The 25166-nt window shown below is 37.2% G+C and overlaps 2 protein-coding genes across 2 annotated transcripts; both read left to right on the top strand.

Annotated features, from left to right (window-relative positions):
- Window positions 1-7867: 7867 nt before the first annotated feature.
- Window positions 7868-9700, top strand: LOC108279678 (calcitonin gene-related peptide 2). The gene is made up of 3 exons (XM_017494023.3): window positions 7868-7947; window positions 8668-8805; window positions 9254-9700. The coding sequence occupies exons 1-3, from the start codon at window positions 7868-7870 to the stop codon at window positions 9432-9434; spliced, it is 399 nt and encodes a 132-aa protein (XP_017349512.1). The 3' UTR covers window positions 9435-9700.
- A 6318-nt stretch (window positions 9701-16018) lies between these two features.
- pyroxd1 (pyridine nucleotide-disulphide oxidoreductase domain 1) lies at window positions 16019-23400 on the top strand. The gene is made up of 13 exons (XM_017494896.3): window positions 16019-16301; window positions 16722-16820; window positions 16917-16997; window positions 18153-18272; window positions 18410-18535; window positions 19090-19163; window positions 19621-19802; window positions 20061-20131; window positions 20206-20308; window positions 20554-20666; window positions 21274-21396; window positions 21732-21869; window positions 23069-23400. The coding sequence occupies exons 2-13, from the start codon at window positions 16737-16739 to the stop codon at window positions 23315-23317; spliced, it is 1464 nt and encodes a 487-aa protein (XP_017350385.1). The 5' UTR covers window positions 16019-16301; window positions 16722-16736; the 3' UTR covers window positions 23318-23400.
- Window positions 23401-25166: the final 1766 nt, after the last annotated feature.

Raw genomic sequence — 25166 nt, 5'->3', positions numbered from 1 at the left:
AGCTACTGCACCGAGCTTCATAAATAACCTCGCAGAAACATCAATTAGATTTGGATCACCGTCAGATCACACAGAACTCGATCAGGTGACTGAAAGCTTGGAGTCAACACTCCGCTACACGCTAGATAGAGTGGCTCCACTCAAAAGGAAAATAATTAGAGAAAAAAAATTAGCACCCTGGTATAACGATCAAACGCGAACCTTAAAACAGACAACTCGACAGTTAGTACGTAAATGGCGTCAAACCAAACTGGTGATATTTCAAACAGCATGGAAGGAGAGCCTACTGAAATATAGGAAATCTCTTGGCGATGCTAGAAAAATCTATTTCTCCACCTTAATAGGAGACAACAAAAACAATTCTAGATTCCTTTTCAACACAGTAGCAAAATTAACTAGGAATAAAACCACTACAGAGAGAAACACTCAATCATTACATAGCAGTGAAGATTTCATGAAATTTTTCAATGATAAGGTTGAAAATATTAGACGTGAAATACAGGCCATTAAATTAAAACTGGACAGTACTGTAATAAACCCATTACATGACAATGTAGCAATATCAGATCAATGTTTAGAGTGTTTTGCTCCGCTTAGAGAGACCGAACTAGCTACATTAATCTCTTCAGCCAATTCATCAACTTGCATACTAGATCCCGTACCTACATGTTTGTTTAAACACATTGGTCCAGTAGTAATTGAGCCACTTCTAAATATAATCAATTCTTCCCTAAGCAGTGGCTATGTACCTAAATCACTTAAATTAGCAGTTATTAAACCCTTGATTAAAAAACCTGATCTTGACCCGTCTCAATTGTCCAACTATAGACCAATATCAAATCTCCCCTTCATCTCTACGATTTTAGAAAAGGTTGTAGCAAAGCAGTTATGCTCGTACTTAGATAGGAATAACATTCATGAAATATATCAGTCAGGATTTAGACCTCATCATAGCACAGAGACAGCGTTAGTTAAAGTAGTAAATGACCTTCTACTGACTTACGATCAGGGTTGTTTCTCGCTGCTTGTGTTACTCGACCTTAGTGCAGCTTTTGATACTATAGATCACACTGTTCTCCTTGATAGATTAGAAAATGTTGTTGGTATTAAGGGAACAGTCCTCTCCTGGCTCAGGTCTTATCTCACCGATCGTTATCAATTCATAGATGTAAATGGTGAATTCTCCATGCGTACTGAGGTTACTTTTGGAGTTCCACAGGGTTCTGTTTTAGGCCCACTGCTCTTTACTTTATATATGCTACCCCTAGGTCAAATTATTCGTAAACATGGAATTAGCTTCCACTGTTATGCTGATGATACACAGTTGTATGTTTCAGCGAAGCCAGAGGACAGACATAAGCTTAGTAAAGTTGAGGATTGTGTAAAGGACATTAGACATTGGATGTTAATTAACTTCCTTCTGCTTAATTCTGATAAAACAGAAATACTTTTATTAGGCCCACGTGTAGCTAGAAGTATTCTTTCTGATCACATGGTTACTCTGGATGATCTTTCTGTTTCATCATGTGCAGCAGTTAAAGACCTTGGAGTGATTATTGACTCCAGCCTATCATTTGATGCTCATGTAGATAATATTACTAGGATAGCCTTCTTTCATCTCAGAAATATTTCTAAAATAAGAAACATATTGTCACTACATGATGCGGAAATACTAGTTCATGCATTCGTCACCTCTAGATTAGATTATTGTAATGCCATACTGTCTGGATGTTCCAGTAGGAATATAAATAAGCTCCAATTAGTCCAGAATGCAGCTGCTAGAGTCCTAACTAGAACTAGAAGATACGACCATATCACACCGATATTATCAATACTGCATTGGCTCCCAGTAAAATCTCGCATTAATTATAAAATACTCTTATTAACCTATAAAGCACTAAATGGTCTCGCGCCACAATATCTAAGCGACCTTTTGGTTTTATATGATCCGCCACGCCTACTTAGATCAAAAGATGCAGGCTATCTGACGGTACCTCGAATAGTGAAGGCTACAGCAGGGGGAAGAGCTTTCTCTTATAGGGCCCCACAGTTATGGAACAGTCTTCCTATTAGTGTTCGGGACTCAGACACAGTCTCAGTGTTTAAGTCTAAGCTTAAAACGTATTTGTTTACTCAAGCCTACCCTGACTAGATTCTGTTCTACTTTCTCCCTCTCTCCTTTCGCCGAGCCCCACATGAATTTATGGAGATACTAGAGATCCAGATCCTTTCTGCCTCTGGATGGAGCTCAAATCTTCTTTAATTCCAGACTGCTGGGACTACGGCTGCTCTTAACGCCATACAGACTTCATATAAATCCATAATGACCTTTTTCACAATATCTGTTGTTACCCAGATGAGGATGGGTTCCCTTCTGAGTCGGGTTCCTCTCAAGGTTTCTTCCTCTTAAAACATCTTAGGGAGTTTTTCCTTGCCACCGTCGCCACTCAGTGGCTTGCTCAGTTGGGATAAATTCACACCTTTAATATCTGTATACCGTGTTGATATTTCTGTAAAGCTGCTTTGAGACAATGTCTATTGTAAAAAGCGCTATACAAATAAAATTGAATTGAATTGAATTGAATTGAATAATATTAAACTTTTTTTTTTACTGTAAGCAATACATAAGATACTACAGTATATAATAAACAGTACAAAACAATATGTGTTTGGAGTGCACTATATTATATTATACATTTTTGATGTCATAATTTCTTTTTCTTTTTTTACATTAAGTGAATTGTGTACAAAAAGGGTTCAAATGCATTTCAATTTTATAAGAAAAAAAAACTAGATAATTTCATGAGCTTCCTCTTTTGGAGTTTTTTCAGATTAAATTGAATTAGATTAAATTTGATTACATTTAGAGAATACATACCACAGATGTATAAATAATGATTATTTTAGACCTTTAATTTTATTATTTGTTTTTATTAAGCAATAGGAAGATAGGTAGAATATGAAGAAGTCATTAATACTCCTGCTTACTAATTAATAATTGATGGTTCAGTCACACATTAAATTTTTATAAAATGTGTCCTTAAATTTAATACTTATACAAAACATCAGTGTTATAGAATATGTTGTAGTTCTTTTTCTGATATGTGTAAACAGGGAAGATGGAGGATTGATTATTGTCCTCCTGTAACACTGGCTCTAAACCTGTAGGACCCTGTGTGTGGTCAAAATGGAGTGACGTACATTTCAGCTGCATACATGGCTCCTGCAGGAACAGGGTGAGCCATTCTGCTCCAATTTAATATATTACTTTATACAAAAAAGCAGTACACTGGGTTCAATGTTAATTGAATGCACCCAAATAAACTACACTTGTACACTGAGGACCAACCTATCAGCATGTCAAAGTACCTTTAGACCTTCTTCCTCCAAAGTTTGGTATGGAGTATGGTATGCATTTTTTCCCCTCTTCTATCCAAACATTCCATGGGTGGGTACTGAGTGAGGAAAACTGATCAGCAGTGCTGGGTCAGTGTCCCTTGGACAGAAGCTGTTCTACAATATTCTGTAACTATATTGCTTTGGTGAGTGGTATGGTTAGTGATGGTTGATTGTGATATTAGATGGAAGGATAAAATCTACAATCTGTCAATATCTGGACCATGACAGGGTTGAGCGATGCATTAGAAATAAATGTCCCTTTGTTTCCATAATAAGAATGATATGGGGCAAACTATTCCACATACTCTAAATGGTAGAATGCAACTACATTCATGATTTCAGTTTATCTAAAGCCCTTCAATACTGTGTGCAACATGTTCCCAAGTCCCTAAGATCCAAGTCCAAGTCAAGAGCATGAAAAGGATATGGAAAAATTTGTACTTTTTGAAAATGGACAGCAAGCGAGCCCCTGACAGTTGTGTATCACCGCTGCTTCCCTTTGGATTAATTGAATGCTTTTCAAATTAAATGACACAAAGATTATGACACTGTAAGACTTGGCTACATTGTTATTGTTTAATGTTCATTTATATAACAGCACTTTTCCAATAGGTGATAAACGCGGGCCTTCAGATTCGTCACGTGTGTATATAAAAATGCTGGCTTGGTGTATTTAGAAAATAATTGTTGTGATATTTGCTACTGCAGCACATACTGGTAGGGAATAAATGAATGAGGAATGAATAGAAAAATGTGGTGTTTGATAGTGTTATGTGTGGTAGTAAAGAGAGAACTGGTAATCGAGAATGCCAAACCAAAATGACTTGTGTTTTTCACGAGTCTCTGTCTTTAAGTCCAAGTCAAGTCTTGAGTCAGTTGTTCACGAGTCAAGTCAAGTAATTTTTTCATGGATGTTGACTCCATCTTCCGTTTGAGGATGCCCCACAGATGCTCAATAGGGTTTAGGTCTGGAGACATGCTTGGCCATTCCATAACCTTCACCCTTAACTTCTTTAGCAAGGCAGTGGTTGTCTTGGAGGTGTGTTTGGGGTCGTTATCATGCTGGAATACTGCCTTGCGGCCCAGTCTCTGAAGGGAGGGGATCATGCTCTGCTTCAGTATGTCACAGTACATGTTGGGATTCATGGTTCCCTCAATGAACTGTAGGTGCCCAGTGCTGGCAGCTCTCATGCAGCCCCAGACCATGACACTCCCACCACCATGCTTGACTGTAGGCAACACACACTCATCTTTGTTCTCCTCACCAGGTTGCCACCACACAAGCTTGACACCATCTGAACCAAATAAGTTTATCTTGGTCTCATGAGACCACAGGACATGGCTCCAGTAATCCATGTCCTTAGTCTGCTTGTCTTCAGCAAACTGTTTGCGGGCTTTCTTGTGCATCATCTTTAGAAGAGGCTTCCTTCTGGGACGACAACCATGCAGACCAATTTGATGCAGTGCGCGGTGTATGGTCTGAGCACTGACAGGCTGACCCCCCACCCCTTCAACCTCTGCAGCAATGCTGGCAGCACTCATATGTCTATATCCCAAAGACAACCTCTGGATATGATGCTGAGCACATGCACTCAACTTCTTTAGTCGACCATGGCAAGGCCTGTTCTGAGTGGAACCTGTCCTGTTAAACCACTGTATGGTCTTGGCCACCGTGCTGCAGCTCAGTGTCAGGGTCTTGGCAATCCTCTTATAGCCTAGGCCATCTTTATGTAGAGCAACAATTCTTTTTTTCCAGATCCTCAGAGAGTTCTTTGCCATGAGGTGCCATGTTGAACTTCCAGTGACCAGTATGAGGGAGTGTGAGAGCGATGACACCAAATTTAACACACCTGCTCCCCATTCACACCTGAGACCTTGTAACACTAACAAGTCACATGACACCGGGGAAGGAAAATGGCTCATTGGGCCCAATTTGGACATTTTCACTTAGGGGTGTACTCACTTTTGTTGCCAGCAGTTTAGACAATAATGGCTGTGTGTTTAGTTATTTTGAGGAGACAGCAAATTTACACTGTTATACAAGCTGTACACTCACTACTTTACATTGTAGCAAAGTGTCATTTCTTCAGTGTTGTCATATGGAAAAAATAATCAAATATTTACAAAAATGTGAGGGGTGTACTCACTTTTGTGAGATACTGTACATCTAGTTTGACAACTGATAGTAGATATGACAGATGCATGAATCTATAGTCAAGTCTATTGAAGTCTACTGAAGTTAGCCCTATAATTTGCTTTCGATAAAAAATGTCTGCTAAAAGAATTAATGTAAATATAAACACATGTATACCAGCTGTCCATAGGCACCACTTGGAAAGTGGTGCACTTAGACAAATTATATACTGTTGATAGCGTGTCACGCAAATAGTATAAGAGGATGATGACAAAGATTCAACAAATCATAAAAGATTGGCTTGGATGGATGATCTTCAGAAAAATGTTACAGACAATTAATGGAGAAAGATCTGTGTTCAAGCATAGTTCAATTGACCTTAATCATTCTGGATAAAATAACTGTCTTCTTGTTTAGCAATGGAAAGACTCGCCTATTCAATCAAACAAAAAAGCAAATTTTTTATAAGAGCTGGGATTCCTTCCTTCACTTTCTAGAACAGAATGAGTTGAGTCTTGAGTAATACCTATGAGTTTGATCAGGTCCCTTTTTATGAATATTTTAGCACAGTTGAGTGTGTATGAATATGTGAATTGTGTCTATTAATATTTATAGTAATATATTGGCCATTTTCTTATATGGCTCTCATGGTTGGGGGAGGAGGGTTATTCTTTGGTTCAGTTTTCTTAAATTAAGCATTGCATATGTCATTTTCTTTGGAAAATAATAAAGAGAGGCGCAGAAAAAAGAGGATGTGTTCCTCGTTTGATTCAGCTTACTCCTCTGAGGTCCAGAACTGGATTTTTTTTTTGTTTTCTATTGTGAAAACAATACACAAATACAATTACAGGTCATTATGAAGATTGTTCTTACATTAAAAACAAGGTTTAACTTAAAATAAGTAAACATTTTAAGAATTTTATTGTCTCTGCCTCTTTAACTGTCTCTGCGTTTCACTGTCTGCATATTTCATCTATGACTCAGTGCCTTTTTCATTGAATAATGAATTAAACTTGAGTGGAACATCATGGCTCAGGTAGAGGTGACTGTGACTGTCATGTGTCTGGTTGTGGTCTGTAGTTAAAAAGGAAGCTTTGATTAAAAAATGAATAAAAAACTCAAATGTGTGACAGAATCATGGGTTTTCTTCAGTATGTAGCTTATAACATCTTTCCCTACAAGCTCTGACCTAAGGATTTTGGAAAGAATTATACAATTCAGAAGGTTGGTGGGCCAATCTGGTTCCTGCTAGAGCACAATATTCCTCCTAATTTTTCAGTATATGTGTTTTACTTCAACTCCTGCTGAAATCACAGTATTTTTGTGTTTAAAGGAAAATAAATAGTGGTACAAAGCAAATAAAAGGAATTTGTCTGCCCTTATATCACCTAGAGAATGTACATAGGACCAGTTAACAGCTCAGAGGGAACGCTTTTAGTCCATAATTCATAATTCCAGATTGAACAAACTTTTATCACAGCAAAGGTTTATACCAAACTGAACAACCCACTGCTGTGAAGTCACCACCATCAGCGATGAGGATGACAAAGTGGATGACGAGGGCTTGAGGATGTTTTTTGACCTGTGCTGTGGGTTTGAATTCTCCTCCCCAACCCACTGCTCACATGGAAATTGAGGGCTATATTTGGAGAAGTGTGATGTCACAAGTGGTTGAAGGAGAAACCTATAACAGGCTTAGAGAAAACCAGTTGCAGCACCAATAACTCCTGCTGCTGCTCTCACCTACACCAAAATAGGGAAGGTAAGCGATTTTTTAAAAAACATAATAGTAATAATATTTTTCTACCTAATAAAATAATAATAATTAATATTGTGCCATCAGGCTCAGGTATTTATTAGATGGCATGCCATGAGCTGTTTAATCCAGCTGCTGTGTAGGTTGCAGGAGAAATTATCCATAAAGGTTTCTTCACATTTGTGCCAATTTTTGGTAATATAGGCAAGGAATAAAATACCACATATTTGTGAAATAATGTTTTCTGGACTGTCCTTCCAGATGTTAAGTTTTCATTATTCTTTACATATTCTGATACTGCTACATAGTTATATGTTGCTACTTATTAATGATTACAGAGTCATTCAATTTCCAGAGACTGCTCATTTTTAAACATGCTATAATTTATCTTGAACCTGCTGTCCTATGTGGTTTGTGTCATTCTGTTTGACTTGTACTTTTGTAGCCTTTATTGTTTTTACACTACTTGCACTTTATGCATATCTAAAAACCGACTTGACTTGACTAACTTATCCCATTGCATTGGAACTGGATTCATTCTTAAGCCGTTATTTATGTCTATTATTCAGAATCCTGCCATGTATCATCTAAAATTGCCTGCCCTGCTTTTTATGCTACTTGTGCTGCTGCAGTGTGTGACCACGGCACCAAACCACAGGTGAGCAAATGGGTCTGGTGTGAATAATTGTTTTTTACAGACCCAGTCAAAAATAAAGTGTTTAAAGGATGACTTAAAGACAGTTAAATGTTGATTTAAGAGATTTTGCTGTGTAAAATTATGTCTCAAATGCTACATAATGTCCAACTGGCCTGATGCAATGAATTAAAGCAACAGTCTTACAAATAAAAAAAAATACTGTATGAACATTACTTATGCATGTAAATGCATATAACGTGTTAGGCATTACATATTAAATTTAAGGGAAATGGTATGTGTTTTCTTATGTATTTATATATCTATTTATGTATCAGCACTGCTTCCTGTTGCTGGTAGTAGCTTTGCTTGTTGCATGTTAGTAATTTCTGGCTGACCTAGCACAAAGACATGTTTGTTTTCAAAATAGACTAATTTCTGTAAATCGCTCTGGATTATAGTGTCTGTCAAATATCATAAAATGTCATATGTATCATAAAAACGAGTGCAGCTGAAGGGTGTACTGTTTTCAAAAACTGTAAGTAGAAATGGAAAAAGGATATTCGGCTAACAGTTAGAAACAGTATTATTAGAGATAGGTGCTCCGGCCCTGTTAGAGGCATTTACAATGCTCTGAACGGAATGTGTTTGTCTTTATGTATTGCATATATTTTGATACATTTTGAAGCAACACTGTTGACCTGAAATGACTTTGTGAGCACATTGGCTACTGTTTGCCTGTAGGTTTTCCATCTCCTCAACGGAGCTGGTGGATGAAACACTGGATGGGAAAATATGGACGGACCAAGGCCTGCTGATGAACCCTTTCCTCCAATTTGCAGGGTTGCAGACCAAGAGGGGACTGAACACTCAAGTCAACAGGTACTTGAGCTAAATGGTGAAAGGCTCTGAATTTTGCCACTGCCCTACTGAAACTGAGAAAGTGCCTTTGAGAGTGTTGCACTTATGTAATAGGGTGAAGAAAAGTTTTTCCATTCAATCCCTTTGTTTGCTTTTTTCCCCATGCATAAGTTTGATACAATTCTTCTTGGTGTAACATACTACACTGGCAATTATTACAGACATCATTAATTATTGATACTTGAATTACTATCTTTTGATCACTGGTACTGATCATAATCAGTAAAGTTAAATTGCTGTATTTTGAATGATAAAATGAAATATTATGTATGGTGTTATAATATTTATTGAAAAATAACAGTATGTATTGAAATTAGATTAAAAGCTGGGTTTGAGCTATTTTAGTTTCTAACAGGGTCATCAGTTCCAGATCATATTGAAGTATCTTCTTCACTTTGTATCTGATTAGCCTGCAGCACCACATAGAGAAGAGAAGATGCAACACGGCTACATGTATGACCCAGAGGCTGGCAGACTTCCTCATTCGCTCCAGTAACACTGTTGGCACTGTCTACATCCCCACTAACATTGGCGCAAACACCTATGGCAAGAGGGATGTGTTCCAATCACCCAACTCACTGCCTCTTTAGTCTCCTCTTGTGTATATATAGAAACACAGAGCCACTGTAACAAAACTGGCCATAATAATGATGATGGTGATGATGACGATGATGATGATGATCACAGTGACCCATCTGAGTTTTATTTTGCTGTTTTATTTTCCCTGTCTGTGCCTTTTGTTATGAAACATACAACATTATAATGTACGATATCTGCTGCAAACAAAAATAAAATGTGAATAATAATGTATAATTATATAATTATAAGCCAATGAAAAGCAAAGGTTTTTTGTTTCTTTTTTGTAATAAAAGAATCTTAAAAGTACAATTCTGTGTGCAATGTCATTATAAGTCAATTTTGTATAGTAAATATTTCATAACAATATGACACTCATTAAAGGAAATAAATATCAGAGAAAATAAACATAAAGATGAATCAAGAACAACAGTTTCTGGGAGTGTTTCTAAATATGGTCTAAATATGCATATAATATATAATCTAACCTCTACATTTTATATAATGTCCAAAAATAAAACCTTTGTTGATTAAGCACATAGTTCCATTGCATAGAAGTGCTCTCTCTCTCTCTCATATATATATATATATATATATATATATATATATATATATATATATATATATATATATATATATATATATATATATATATATATATATATATATATATATGAGAGTTGGTACAGCAAAGAAAACAAAGGTGATTTGTGTGTGTGTGTGTGTGTGTGTGTGTGTGTGTGTGTGTGTGTGTGTGTGTGTGTGTATGTGTGTGTGTGTGTGTGGGTTTAGTGCTCGCTTAAATATTGTATGAGTGTTGAGCATATTCTGCAAATATATTATGCTTTTGGTCTGTAATTATCTAAAAAAAAAAAAAAAAAAAAAGTGTATCATGGCCCTTGAATTTGCCCTTGTTTACATGAATGTGTTTTCACAAATGCTTACCAACACTGTATGTCACTTTCTTGATGCTATTATTGCACCTCAAAAGCATTAGTCATCATTGAGCTTTATTATGTGTAATAAAATTTGTTCACCTCTGATCCTGTTTATCTGATCATACAGTAAACCCTTACTTATAAGAAAAAAAAACACTGGCTCCACATCCAAGGCATCAATGGTGCAACAAAATGAGCTTGTTCAAAGGTCAAAAAGCGGGGTACTGTATTGTTATGAAACAGGCCTGGTGATGAAATGAGTTCAGTCTGCTACAGTTCAGCTGTTGAACAGTACAGTAGACTATAATGGAATTTGCTTTAAACATGTCACGCAATGCTAAAATAGCTAATACATGCTATAATAAAACCTTTTTCAAATATAATGCACTATGTAATAACAGATGAGTATTTAATAAGTACAGAAAAGACAGTATATTTTTGTCAAGGATGCAGGTACGGACGTAAGTGCAGGTTAGTTAGTTAGTTACAGTTTCATTTATATAGTGCTTTTCTAGACACTCAAAGCGCTTTACATAGTATGGGGGAAATCTCCTCAAACACCACTAGTGTCTAGCATAGACCTGGATGATGCAACAGCAGCTATAGTGCACCAGAACACCCACCACACACCAGCTATTAGTGGAGAGGAGAGAGTGATGTAGATAATTCAGAGATGGGGATTATTAGTGGGCAATGACAGAGAAGGGCCAATGGGGGAATTTCACAAGGACACCGGGGTTATACCCCTACTCTTTACGATTAGTGTCCTGGGATTTTTAATGACCACAGAGAGTCAGGACCTCGGTTTAACGTCTCATCCGAAATACAGTGCAGTTTTTACTGTCAGTTTTTAGAGTCCCCGTCACTATACTGTGGCATTAAGTCCCAGACAGACCATATGGTAAGTGCCCCCTGCTGGCCTCACTAATACCACTTCCAGCAGCAACATTAGTTTTCCCCAGGAGGTCTCCCATCCAGGTACTGGCCAAGCTCAACCCTGGAAACCAGGCAAGAAAACAGGCGAGAACTGCAGGGATAGGTGGCTTTAGAAGGCCTTATTAAACAGCGCAATCAAAACAAATGTTTGTAGTCTGTGCTGTAATGTGAGAGTTGGAGTTTAATGCTGATTCCAGTGTTGACATAACAATTTTTATAATACACATCCTAAATGTTTAGTGTAACACAGGCCAGAGTGCACATTATATTTTGCAGTATATTAAAAACCAAATAATTCAAGCCAAGTAGTCAGTTTTTTGGGCAAAATGTCATTTCTAAAATACCTTTTAATGGATCTATGTGTGAAACCAGAGGTTTCAAAACTTTTTGCAGCCTGGGAAAATTACATACATTATATACAATAATATTCAGGCTATTTATTGCAGCCAATAGCTTTTCATTCTTGAATTTTCTTTTTTTCTTTTCTTTTTTTTTGAGTTATTGACATTTAGCTTAAATCCCTTCAAATGGGACACATTTAATAATAAATATAGTAACTTTTATAATAGTGAATGTGTAATTTCCAGCCCTACTGTCTACTACTTAAAATAGGTACACACCATGGAAATTGTTGGCTGTTTTGACATATATGGACAAGCAAACATTTGATCCTCTTAGAAACAGTGCCTATTAATGAAGGTGACGTACTTGAACAAAACCACAAGAAAAAAAATAACCTTTTCAGTCATTTATTCAACATAAATATCAATAGATGTGATAATCTTCTGTGGAAAAAGTACACCTTGGGCCTCAGAAGCTAGTATTTCCCCCTTTAGCAGAAACAACTTGCAGGCATTTTGCATAATTGTCCACCAGTCTTGCTGGAATTTATGACCACTCTTCCATGCAGTATTCTTTCAACTGCAAGATGTTTCAGGATTTTCTTGCATGCACTGCCTATTTCAAATCCCCTCACAACATTTCAATGGGATTGAAATCTGAGCTTTGACTAGGCCATTTTATCACCCTTCATTTCTTCTTTTGAAGACATTGCTTGGTGGATTTGCTAGTGTGCTTAAGATCATTATACTGTTGAAAAGTCCACTTTCAGTTCAACTTCAACTTTTGGACAGATGGCCTCACATTATCCTCAAGCACTCTTTGATATGCTGCAGAATTCATAGTTGAATCAATGAATGTAAGCTGTCCATTCCCTGAGGCAGTGAAGCAACCCATAACATTTCCACCACAGTGCTTCACAGTTGGTATGAGGTGCTTCTCCTGAAAAACTGTCTTTGTTCTGTGCCAATCATGTCTGCTGTTACTGTGGCCAAAGAACTGTATACTTGATTCGTCTGTCCACAGCACATAATTCCAAAACGCCTGATCTTTGCCTATATGCTCAAACTGTAGTCTTGCAAAGGCTTTTTCCTGGCACGCCTCCCATGCAGGTTTCAATTTGTGCTATCTCTTTCTGATTGTAGAAATATGCACTTTGACACCAACAGTTGCAAGACTTACTAGCAGATCCTGTGATGAAATTTTGTGGTTCTTGAAGATTTCTTTTCACATCAGACGGCCTGCTCTTAAGCTGAATTTGCTGGGATGGCCAGTCCTGGACAAATTGGCAGTTGTATGAAATCTGCACCATTTGTAGATTATTTTCCTTTCAGTGGAATGATGTATTTCACATAATGTGGAGATATTTTTAAATCCTTTGCCAGACTCATAAGCATCCACATCCTTTTTTCTGAAGGCCTTACAGAACTCTAGATCTTGGCTTAATGAAACCACACACCTCAATAACAAAGGGAATACCAGACACTAGACATGAGAGGGGTATAAATAACACAGGTTCCACCTGCATGCCATATGCAGGTTCTAATCACTGGCACACAATCTTGAACACCTGATTCTAATTTTATGGATTTGAAGGTGTGATAAATGTAGGGGTGTATTTACTTTTTCCATGTGACTGATTTGTATTTTTGTTAATTTAAATTGTGAAAATTACAACAAAATGTCAATTTTATATGTCATTCGATAAAGTGTATCACCTTAATTAATAGGCACTGTTTCAAAGAGGATCAAATGTTTGCTTGTCCAAATATGTTTAAAAAAAATAATAAAAAATTCCGTGGGGCATACTTATTTTTTCACAAGACTGTATATCAAACAAATTTAAATAAATATTGTAAACCTCCTGGATGTTCACACAGCTCTGTTAAAAAACCTATGGCCTTGATGTTTATCATGGAGTATAGATAATAATGTTTAATAATGTTTTACATTCAGGTGCACACATGCCATTGGTGCACTGCTGTATTTATTGTATTCTTCTAATGGACCTTCACATTTAAGATTCAAGATTCAATAGTTTATTGTCATTGTCTTTTTAGAGTACTGATCTAGAGAGAGAGAGAGAGAGAGAGAGAGAGAGAGAGAGAGAGAGAGAGAGAGAGAGAGAGAGAGAGAGAGAGATACAGTTTATAGAAATAGAGAGAGATAGAGAGAGAAAGATATAGAAATTTAAAAACACCACAATAAGCATTCAATATTAAAGACCAAATTCACTTTATGGGTATGTTTAGATAGAGATTTTTAAAATCTACTTTTAACAAATAAACTGTATTTACAGAACTGTTCATTGTATCTTACCTAATAAGAAGACATCAAGTTGTCCAGGAGCAAAAAGTGTCAAAGATCAGGATTTCCCCCCTAATTCATATACACAGATTACAAATTAAAGAGGGGAACTGTTATACTGTGGCATTTTGCTGACATGGTTTGGCTTCACGTGTCCCCATAGAGGGTGGCATCACTGTACATCACTACAAAGTTATTTTGACTGATCACCTTTATCCTGTGATAAAACGTTTCTATCCTGAAGTGTGTGGTCTCTTCCACTGAATGGATGAGTTAATGCAAATTTACATTCCCAACCAGAACCATCTTCATTACTCATGCATCACATATTTGTTGGCAGAAGTAGTAATTTACTTCTCACAGTTACAGCATATCTATCACATCAGCATCATTTGTCCATTACAGCCTATTGCCTTGGTAGTACAACTGCTACCCATAGATGCCATGCCTGCTGTGCCCGAAATCATAAAGGACAGAAATAGAACAAGCATAGAAAATGGCTGTAATGTGAATGAATCAATCAGGATTGTGGAGCAGGGGCATGCCTCATATAACCACAACCACACTGGCAGCAGTCCAGGCCGGGCCTGAAACAGATGAAAGTTTCTATCATAAATTTCACACAAACCTTCAAACCCAAGAAGGCCATCTTTTATGATGAACTACAGATTTAATAGCATTGATGTTGAATCTTTCAGTGTCCTATGTTAGCTGGTACGTACCTTCCATTCTTTAAAAATGTCTTCATTTGATAGACATCTGTGTTATGACTCATTCCAGATCGTTTGTGATAAATGGTATAATTATTATGACATATATAAACTGACTTCTACCCAAGTGTCACGCTGTTTCTCTTTTAATTTTAGTGTGTCTAACACAGGCATTGTCAGTGATGCTGATAAATAATAGGTGGTTGTGGATAATTTGGTTGCAGTGATCTGCTGCAGTGATGTGAGCATCTACATTCTCAGTGTCTGAAAGGTTAAAGTGTGTACACGCTTTCAGGGAAATTAATATGCATGGCAGGCAGCCATCAGATCTATTTTTCATCTCATATTGCATGTAGAGAAGAAACCAGCCTGAGTAACACTTTGGCCTAAATGCTTTAAATAGTGTAATTAGAGTTGGCTTGAAAGTATTATTTTCCTTATTAGCGTTTAGTGCACTATCTGATCGGAACCTGCTTACAGCAGTTTAAACATGGCTGAATAGAACACTCATAATTTATATTAATTTGACAAGACTGTAGGAAATATGTAATACCTACATATAATCATATATTTACACATATGAGGTCTTATTTATTTATTTATTTATTTATTTATTTATTTATTTATTTCTAATTACAGACTAGATGTTTATTATTATTATTATTATTATTATTATTATTATTATTATTATTATTATTATTATTATAACATTTTTATGATGATTCAAAACGATTTGCATCACCTTAAATTTATACTTTCATATTTACTGAATTTGGTAAATGTGCTGGCTGATATGAATGCTAATTTTATAGTTGTTGCAGACAGCTTTGAAATTTGTGCAGTTCATGGGAGGACATATCTGGCTGACTAAATAAAAACAAATAACGGAAATGAGCAGAAATCATGTTGTATTTGGTATTACATGCTATTATTACATGGTATTATATGTTGTATATGTTATTATTATGGAGAGACAAAAATCTGTCAATATATTGTCAATAATTTGTTGCTTCTGGGAATTTTAAAAATGTCAAAAAGTCAAAATAAATCAAGTTTTTTTGTTTTCAATAATAAATAAATAAATGAATAAATAAATAAAGTTATTATTGACTTTTATCCCAAGAGTGCAATTTGTATAATTTGAATTTGAAATAGATTATATTTGTATATAGTAAAATATCATATGATGCTATATTTATTTAGATTCATATTAATAATTGTATTTATTTTATTTTTGTACATAAATTAATACCTAGTATGCTATCTTTTCTTTCTGTAAATTCTATTTATCTTTGTCACTTAAAAAAAAAATCCAAATCAATTAAAAAAAAGTATCGTTTCCTGTTTGAGCCTCGTCGCCTGCCGTAGTGGGCTGATGTCAAAACACGGAAATCCTTATCGTTTAGGAAAGCGTGGAGTGATAGTCGTGCATTATAAATGTCTCACTACCTCTTCTATAAGTGCACTACGTAGGGTGTGAGATAACAGCTTCTGCAGCCTATATGATGTGTCGTATAGTGAGCCGTTTGGGATTTAGCATCGGACTTCAGCTCTCAGGGCAGTCAAATTATAACGCATGCGCTCTATGCTAGTAATTATAACGCATGCGCTCTATGCTAGTAAATAAGCGCCTGATTCATAACAGCGAAAAGTAAGTCTTGCTCAAACTGGATAAACAATTAATATCAACAATACGGACGACTAGGACACTGATCTCCACTTTTTTACTCTTATATATTGAACAGAAAACATAAACAGTTGTGTATATAGAATTATAAAGTACAAATGGTCGGGTTTAATAACGAATAACGTCGATTATCATTATTTTAAGATCGATTATCATATTTTTTCCCATCAGATTTATTTTGTAAACCATTAGTTGTAATCGCATGGAGATTCTGAAGACTTGGTTGTATATTTGGTGACATAAACACAAAACAGGAGTTAGTTTCTGATGAAGAACTTGGCTGAGAGTTTATATGGCTTTGTACAAATGGAATAAGCTCTCTCTCTCTCTCTCTGTGTGTGTGTGTGTGTGTGTGTGTGTGTGTGTGTGTGTGTGTGTGTGTAGGTGGAGTTGAGTGGTATGGCTGGAAGCTCCCTGGCAGAGAAACACTTCAGATTTGTGGTTGTAGGTGGAGGAATTTCAGGGGTCACCTGTGCAGAACAGGTACACTGACCAGCTTTGACTTTATAGTGAGCTGTTGTTTATGCTCAGTGTTTATTTCCATCCATGTCTCATGTGTTCTCCTTTTCCCCTCTGCAGCTGGCCTTCCAGTTTCCTAAGGATGAAGTTGCTCTTCTGACCGCTGCTCCACTGGTGAAGACGGTGACCAATTTAAAACAGGTCTGTTCTCAGAATCAGAATGAAAAGTACAGGTACGTTTATTTACAGGTACATTAAGTGGGGCGGCTGTGGCTCAGGTGGTAGAGTGGGTTGTCCACTAATCGTAGGGTTGGCGGTTTGATTCCCGGCCCGAGTGACTCCGCATGTCAAGTGACACTGCCTTGGGCAAGACACTGTACCCCAAGTTGCTCCCGATGGTAAGCTAGCGCCTTGCATGGCAGCTCTGCTACCATTGGTGTGTGAGTGTGTGTGTGAATGGGTGAATGAGACGCAGTGTAAAGTGCTTTGGATAAAAGCGCTATATAAGTGTGCCATTTACCATTTATTTCCATAAGCAACCAAGACACACTTCATACAGTGCAGGTCAAACTTAACCAATATCGACATCACAGTCCAAAAGAAATGCAAGGCAGTGTAATGCAAAATGTATATAACTTACATTACAGGTCTTTTGCAAACCTTCTACAGCTGAAATGAACTTCATAGAAACCTAAACCCTTAAATTCATTTCGGCATACGTAGCTTTCCTGTTCCCATAGCCCAGTTTTTGCAAGTAAACTATGGCATTAGGATGGATGAAATATACAGTGTGAACTGATGGTTCATATGACATTGTATTACATTTCACTGTTGGACATTACTTTTAGTTACCACTGGAGAGTAAAATGGTCAGCAGTTTATACCAATGCTTCATCAGAAACACTGTCCCTGGGTGCCTTTGTTTAAAACTGAAAAGACAAAAAAAAAAAAAAAAAATATATATATATATATATATATATATATATATATATATATATATATATATATATATATATATATATATATATATATATAAAAACTAAATAATTAAGCTCACATTATGGTAATGCAATGATATAGAATTGGCAGTTACACAGTGTTTTTCTACGACAATATCTATCAATACATTCCAGTGTATCATATATTTCCTAATGATGCTGATCCAGAAGGCAAATGGCACAAAGTATTTATCATGTTTATTAAATGTGATCTGTTATCAATAATAAACTAAGTCAGTAATCTGATTTATATGTAGAGTGTTCCTTGTACACACAGGTATCAATACACAAATCACAACTCTCTCCTCAGAGAAACACTGAATGTGTATAATGAGGATGTAACACATTTTTCCCGAAGGTGTCCAAAACTTTGGAGGAGTTTGACGTGGAAGAACAGCCATCCAGCGTCTTGGAGGAGAAGTATCCTAACCTGAAGGTTATTCACTCAGCAGTCAGAGTCCTCTGTGCAAAACAGCATGTGAGTCAAATTATTCTGTGTATGTATATGTCAGGTGCTCTCGATAGGTATTACATCATCATTAATTTTGGTAATTTCTTCTTCTTCATCCAAAGCACTTAAACTTGTTAGTGATGTTAATGAGTTCTTGCATGTAGGTGCTGCAGACTGAGGATGGACATAACTTCTGTTATGAGAAGCTGTGTGTGTGCACCGGTGCCAGACCTAAACTCCTCATTGAGAACCCTCATGTGCTGGGCATACGCGACACAGACAGTGCCCAGGTATTGACAGGCTATTCAAATGATTGACTCACTGACAGATTTATGACCTAACACTTGTACATAAACACCTGATATTTTATCTTTGTAACTTTAATACACTAGAAATGTACAGAGTACAGTACTAAATAATACGAAGCCGACATGAAGTGTGTTTAGGATTTTATTTAGTACGTTCTTTATTACTTTAATAACTTATTAGATACATTACTGTCATATTCTCAATCCTGATTGGTCAAAAGGTGTTAAATTACAGCAAATTACAACTTTATATAGCAGTCAGAATCCCAATCTAACAGGACACAACTTGGTAACAAAAAACATCTGTCAGTCACGTTTTCCAATATTTTTGCTTGCCTAAAAATTGGGTGGTCCGATACAAAATGTGCTATATACCAGGAAATACAAGCTGAAATTCTGCACTCTCTTCTCATATTCATCTTTTGATCTCAAACTCAAATGTCTTCAGCAAAAATGAATGAAATGGCCTTGCTGTTCCAATAGTTTTGGATGGGACTATTTTCCCTTGTAGTATTGACCTTATTTTCTTTTTACAGGATTTTCAGAAGAAGCTTTGCAAAGCCAAGCGCATGATAGTTATTGGGAATGGAGGAATTGCTTTGGAATTGGTGTAAGCTCCTATTTTTAGATTCCAGAAATGTTAAACTACTTTCATAATATAAGCTAATGATAAATATGTTTGATAATATTTCTTTTTTAAACATAGACTAGGACTAGTATGCACAGCCTACCATTGTGGCTACAAATGTGTTATGCTGTTCTTCTTGCATAAAGTATGTATGTGTATTTATATGTGTAATCATTTGCACCGAAATCACTGTTAGAAATCCCAGTTTTCATGTCCAGTGTTTCCCAGTTCTGTTTCTAAATTCTCTTTGCGTAGGACATTTTAATGTTTAGTGTTCCCTGTTCTAACATATCTAATTCAATTCATCAGCTAATCAAGAAACTCTTCATGAGGTTAAAATTTGTGTACAGTATAAGAGCACAGAAACACATCAGTGTTGTGCTCTCTTGTGGTTGAATCTGTTACTACACCTGCCACCACTGTGTTTCTGTGGCTGTAGCTATGAAGTGGAGGGCTGTGAGGTGATCTGGGCGATAAAGGACAAGGCCATAGGGAATACATTCTTTGATGCTGGAGCTGCTCAATTCCTCATCCCCTCACTGGAGGTGGAGAAGCCTGAGAAAACACTTCCCTGCAAGAGAGCACGCTATACCATCGACAGAGCCGTAAATCCTAAAGCAGGTACACTAAGGCCTAGGTTATAATACACATGAGCAGTGAGGCTGAGTCAGCCCTGCTCAAACTGTAATCTGCATATGTCGAGGGTACATTGGAATCAGCAGTTGGCAAAAATTTAAACCTCAGTTGACCAAATGATGGGCGGGGTGGGGATGGCATTGGGAGAACGTTTTGTGACTTTGCTACACCTGTGGCTGTTGTTACAAGTGTTTAAAGCATTCATGATAATGTATTATGCTAATGTGTGTTGTTTCACACCAGGTTCATTAGATCATGGTAGTGCGTTAGGTCCAGACTGGCACCAAGGCATCAGTCTAAGAGGAGCAGAGGAGGTGTGTGATATTGTATAGTCTATATTTTTACAAGTACCAAGAACAGTGTCCTCATGTCTTCTTTTTATTCCCAGGTGTCGCACAATGTACATGTAGAGTATGAGTGTGAGATTGAAGCAGTCCACTCCCAGGAAGACTTCATGCAGTCACCACTCTATACACAGGACAGTGATTTAGGTAATGTTGTTAGAGCATTCTGTCATATTTACCTAGGTGATCCTGTAAGACACACAGGACATATGGAGATATGCAGAATACTATATTGTACATTTTCAGATTCTTGGATATCATAGTGAAAATATTTGATTAAAAACTGTGAGCTATACTACACAGACATCTGCAGATTATACAGTTATTAGATTTAGTGGCAAGCCCTAAAGTACACGACCGACCTGTGATCCTTGAACTTTCTTTTTCCATAGGGACGTGGCCAGTTTATGCACAGTTAACCAATGGGAAGGTTTATGGCTGTGACTTCATAGTCAGTGCTACAGGTGTGGTCCCGAATACTGAACCTTTTCTTCAGGGTAACAATGTAAGTACTAAAATGCCTTAATTGGCTGGGGTACACTTCTGCAATTCTGGTTTGTCTGGTTATACGTATACATATGTGTGTGTGTGTGTGTGTGTGTGTGTGTGTGTGTGTGTGAGAGAGAGAGATAAAAATAACATCTGATCAAAAAATACATAGTGATCAATAATCTAATCTGTAGTTGTTTTATTTAAAAAAAAATCACATTTTAAATGGTTTAAAATCTAAAATATACAGTTGGTCTATGCTGTAGGATATCCACAATGCTGTCAGAAAACCTGTGCCATGCTTTAATGCAATTATATCACCCAGCCGTCCTGTCCGAAAACTAAGGAAAGAAAGATAGCTGAAACATTCTCTCTCTCTCTCTCTCTCTGTGTGTGTATATATTTTATATATATATATATATATATATACACACACACATATATATATATATAATATATATATTATATATATGTGTATATATATGTAATATATATATAAGTCTGACTGCACACTGCTGAAGCCACAGCTCCCGCTAAGTGTCCCCCACAGACCTGCATTTTATCTTCAGTATTTGCAATCAATTTTTTTTTTTCTTCATACATTTTCCAAAAATTAAATACAGTTTGAGCTGGCAGAGGATCATGGCCTGAGGGTTGATGAGCACATGCGGACATCTGAACCAGACGTGTATGCAGCTGGAGATGTGTGCAGTGCAGGCTGGGAGCCTAGTCCCCTTTGGCAGCAGGTTCGTTCATTCATTCACCCACATGTTAATTCATTCATACATGCACACAATTACTCCCTGTATTTTGTTATCACCATTGTGTTTTCCTACAGTAAGTTCTCAGTACTTTGGAATATTAGTACAAAATTAAAACTATTTTGAACAGCACTACTCTTTTAATATCTGAGGCAGGATTTGTCTGAATGAGCACAGATCCTCTTTATCGTATCCAAATTCTCGGTCCTGGCCATAAAAAGTCAAATAACAAGCACATTAGTGCTATATGTATATACAAAGTGCTGTTGAGTGACATTGAATCTCATGTTCACTGTGTCTGTTGTGTACCCATATGACAGATGCGCTTGTGGACTCAGGCACGTCAGATGGGCTTCTACGCCGCACGCTGCATAGCAGCCCACGTGCTGGAGGAGGCCATCGAACTGGACTTCTGCTTCGAGCTCTTTTCACACATCACCAGGTTCTTCAATTACAAGGTGATTAGTGCTCTCATTCTATTCTCTCCTCTCTCTCTCTGTTACATTATGCCTCTCTCATAATTTTTTTTTATTCCGTTTCTCAATAATTGTAATTTCTCTCAGTCATTACTGTTTTCCTCCACGTTTCTTTGCCAAGTGCCATGTATGAAATCACTACATGCCCGCCATATTTTGGCGCCAGCCATTCTGTAGTGTTGTCCGAATTGTCAGTGGACAATTCTAACTCCCTGGATAGTTCATCATCATCATCTTATTATTATTATTAGTAGTAGTAGTAGTAGTAGGAGTAGGAGTAGTAGTAGTATCTGTAGTAGACTAGAGAACAAAGGGCTCTACATTGTGTGTGGACTAAAGTGCTACAATGCATAGTGATTTCCTTCAGCTCAAAATGTACTTATCAAGATGGATACCATAATCCCCACCTCATACATATCACCTTTAATACTATTGTATTTTCTATGGCTTCAGTCAGCTTGGTAATTGCACACACTCAAGTAAGTGTGAATTTTTATTTTTTTTATTTTGTTTTTGATTATTTTTCTCCCATACTGCTGCTCTATGTAGTAAATAGTGAATGAGTAAGGGCGAGCGTGATTACAGACACAACAAAGGTTCTCTTTCTCTGACTCTATATTACTCTTAAACTGCACCGTTGCTTCCTTCCTCCCTTCATTCCTCATTTATTTCAGGTTTCTCTCACCATTACATTTGTACTCCTTGCTAGAGGAGTACTTTGACAATATCACCTTCTTTATTTTTCCCCAAAGTTATTGAAACTAGGAACGAGTCCATATTTTTGAATAATCGATTTGAGATCATCATATACAACCAAATTTAATAATTTACCAGCTCTCATTGTTTCCCTTGTTCTCCTTTGTAAAAAAATAAATAAATAAAAATGAAAATAATAATAATATTTAGTAAAAATGCACATAGTGGTATGTAAGGAGTTATTTATTAAATAGTTAAGATACCCTGGCATATGGCTCAAATTTCTCTTTCTCTCTCTCTCTCTCTCTCTCTCGCTCACAAAAACACAGACTCTAATATAACTGTCCATCTTCCCTGGTTATCTGTCATTTCTCAATCTCTATTGTGTGTTTGGCTTCCAATTTCATATTACCTTAAGGAAAATTCTAGGATTTTTGCACACTGATGTTAATGTATGTGAGACGTATGTTCTGTGTGTCCTACAGGTTGTGCTGCTGGGCAAGTTTAATGCTCAGGGCCTAGGCTTGGATCATGAACTGCTGGTGCGCTGCACTAAAGGCCTGGAGTACGTGAAGGTGGTATTGAGCCGAGGGCGCATGGTGGGGGCTGTCCTTATCGGAGACACTGACCTGGAAGAGACTTTTGAGAACCTCATCCTCAACCAGATGGATCTGTCCTCATATGGGGAAGAGTTGCTTAACCCTGACATTGACATTGAGGACTACTTTGACTGAATTAAGATGCTGAGGATCCTGATTAGGGATTGTACAGGTGCATACAGAGTTTTTAACATTATAATATATAAAATCATAAAACAGGGATAGCAGAATGTCATTAAGTGCAATATTAAGCTGCCTGTACATTATTTAGAGCTGTCGTATAATTTCAAAGATTCCTTTTTTTTTTTTTTTTTTTTTAAAGGTAAATTATATTGCCAATATTGCAGTAGGCTTGGCTAGTTTCTTCATTTACATCTTGGAAATAATGTCCATCCCCAAGTGGAACAGAGTTGCTCAGCTCTGACCTTTATCCTTAAAAGGTTACAGTGAGGGGAAAAAAGTATTTGATCCCCTGCTGATTTTGTACGTTTGCCCACTGACAAAGAAATGATCATTCTATAATCATTTAAATTTAAATGATAGATTTAATGGTAGATTTATTTGAACAGTGAGAGACAGAATAACAACAAAAAAATCTGAAAAACGCATGTCAAAAATGTTATAAATTGATTTGCATGTATTTGACCCCTCTGCAAAACATGACTTAGTACTTGGTGGCAAAACCCATGTTGGCAATCACAGAGGTCAGACGTTTCTTGTAGTTGGCCACCAGGTTTGCACACATGTCAGGAGGGATTTTGTCCCACTCCTCTTTGCAGATCTTCTCCAAGTCATTAAGGTTTCGAGGCTGACGTTTGGCAACTCGAACCTTCAGCTCCCTCCACAGATTTTCTATGGGATTAAGGTCTGGAGACTGGCTAGGCCACTCCAGGACCTTAATGTGCTTCTTCTTGAGCCACTCCTTTGTTGCCTTGGCCGTGTGTTTTGGGTCATTGTCATGCTGGAATACCCATCCACGACCCATTTTCAATGCCCTGGCTGAGGGAAGGAGGTTCTCACCCAAGATTTGACGGTACATGGCCCCGTCCATCGTCCCTTTGATGCGGTGAAGTTGTCCTGTCCCCTTAGCAGAAAAACACCCCCAAAGCATAATGTTTCCAACTCCATGTTTGACGGTGGGGATGGTGTTCTTGGGGTCATAGGCAGCATTCCTCCTCCTCCAAACTCGGCAAGTTGAGTTGATACCAAAGAGCTCCATTTTGGTCTCATCTGACCACAACACACTCACACAGTTGTCCTCTGAATCATTCAGATGTTCATTGGCAAACTTCAGACAGGCATGTATATGTGCTTTCTTTAGCAGGGCGCTGCAGGATTTCTGTCCTTCACGGCGTAGTGTGTTACCAAATGTTTTCTTGGTGACTATGGTCCCAGCTGCCTTGAGATCATTGACAAGATCGTCCCATGTGGTTCTGGGCTGATTCCTCACTGTTATTGTGATCGTTGCAACTCCACGAGGTGAGATCTTGCATGGAGCCCCAGGCCGAGGGAGATTGACAGTTCTTTTGTGCTTCTTCCATTTGCGAATAATCGCACCAACTGTTGTCACCTTCTCACCAAGCTGCTTGGCAATGGTCTTGTAGCCCATTCCAGACTTGTGTAGGTCTACAATCTTGTCCTTGACATCCTTGGAGAGCTCTTTGGTCTTGGCCATGGTGGAGAGTTTGGAATCTGATTGATTGATTGCTTCTGTGGACAGGTATCTTTTATACAGGTAACAGGTTAACTCCCTTTAAGAGTGTGCTCCTAATCTCAGCTCGTTACCTGTATAAAAGACACCTGGGAGCCAGAAATCTTTCTGATTGAGAGGGGGTCAAATACTTATTTTATACTCATTAAAATGCAAATCAATTTATAACATTTTTGACATGTGTTTTTCTGGATTTTCTTGTAGTTATTCTGTCTCTCACTGTTCAAATAAATCTACCATTAAAATTATAGACTGATGATTTCTTTGTCAGTG

Source organism: Ictalurus punctatus, chromosome 19 (genome assembly GCF_001660625.3).
Source record: "Ictalurus punctatus breed USDA103 chromosome 19, Coco_2.0, whole genome shotgun sequence".
NCBI lineage: Eukaryota > Metazoa > Chordata > Actinopteri > Siluriformes > Ictaluridae > Ictalurus > Ictalurus punctatus.
This window is presented reverse-complemented; position numbering and strand designations above follow the sequence as displayed.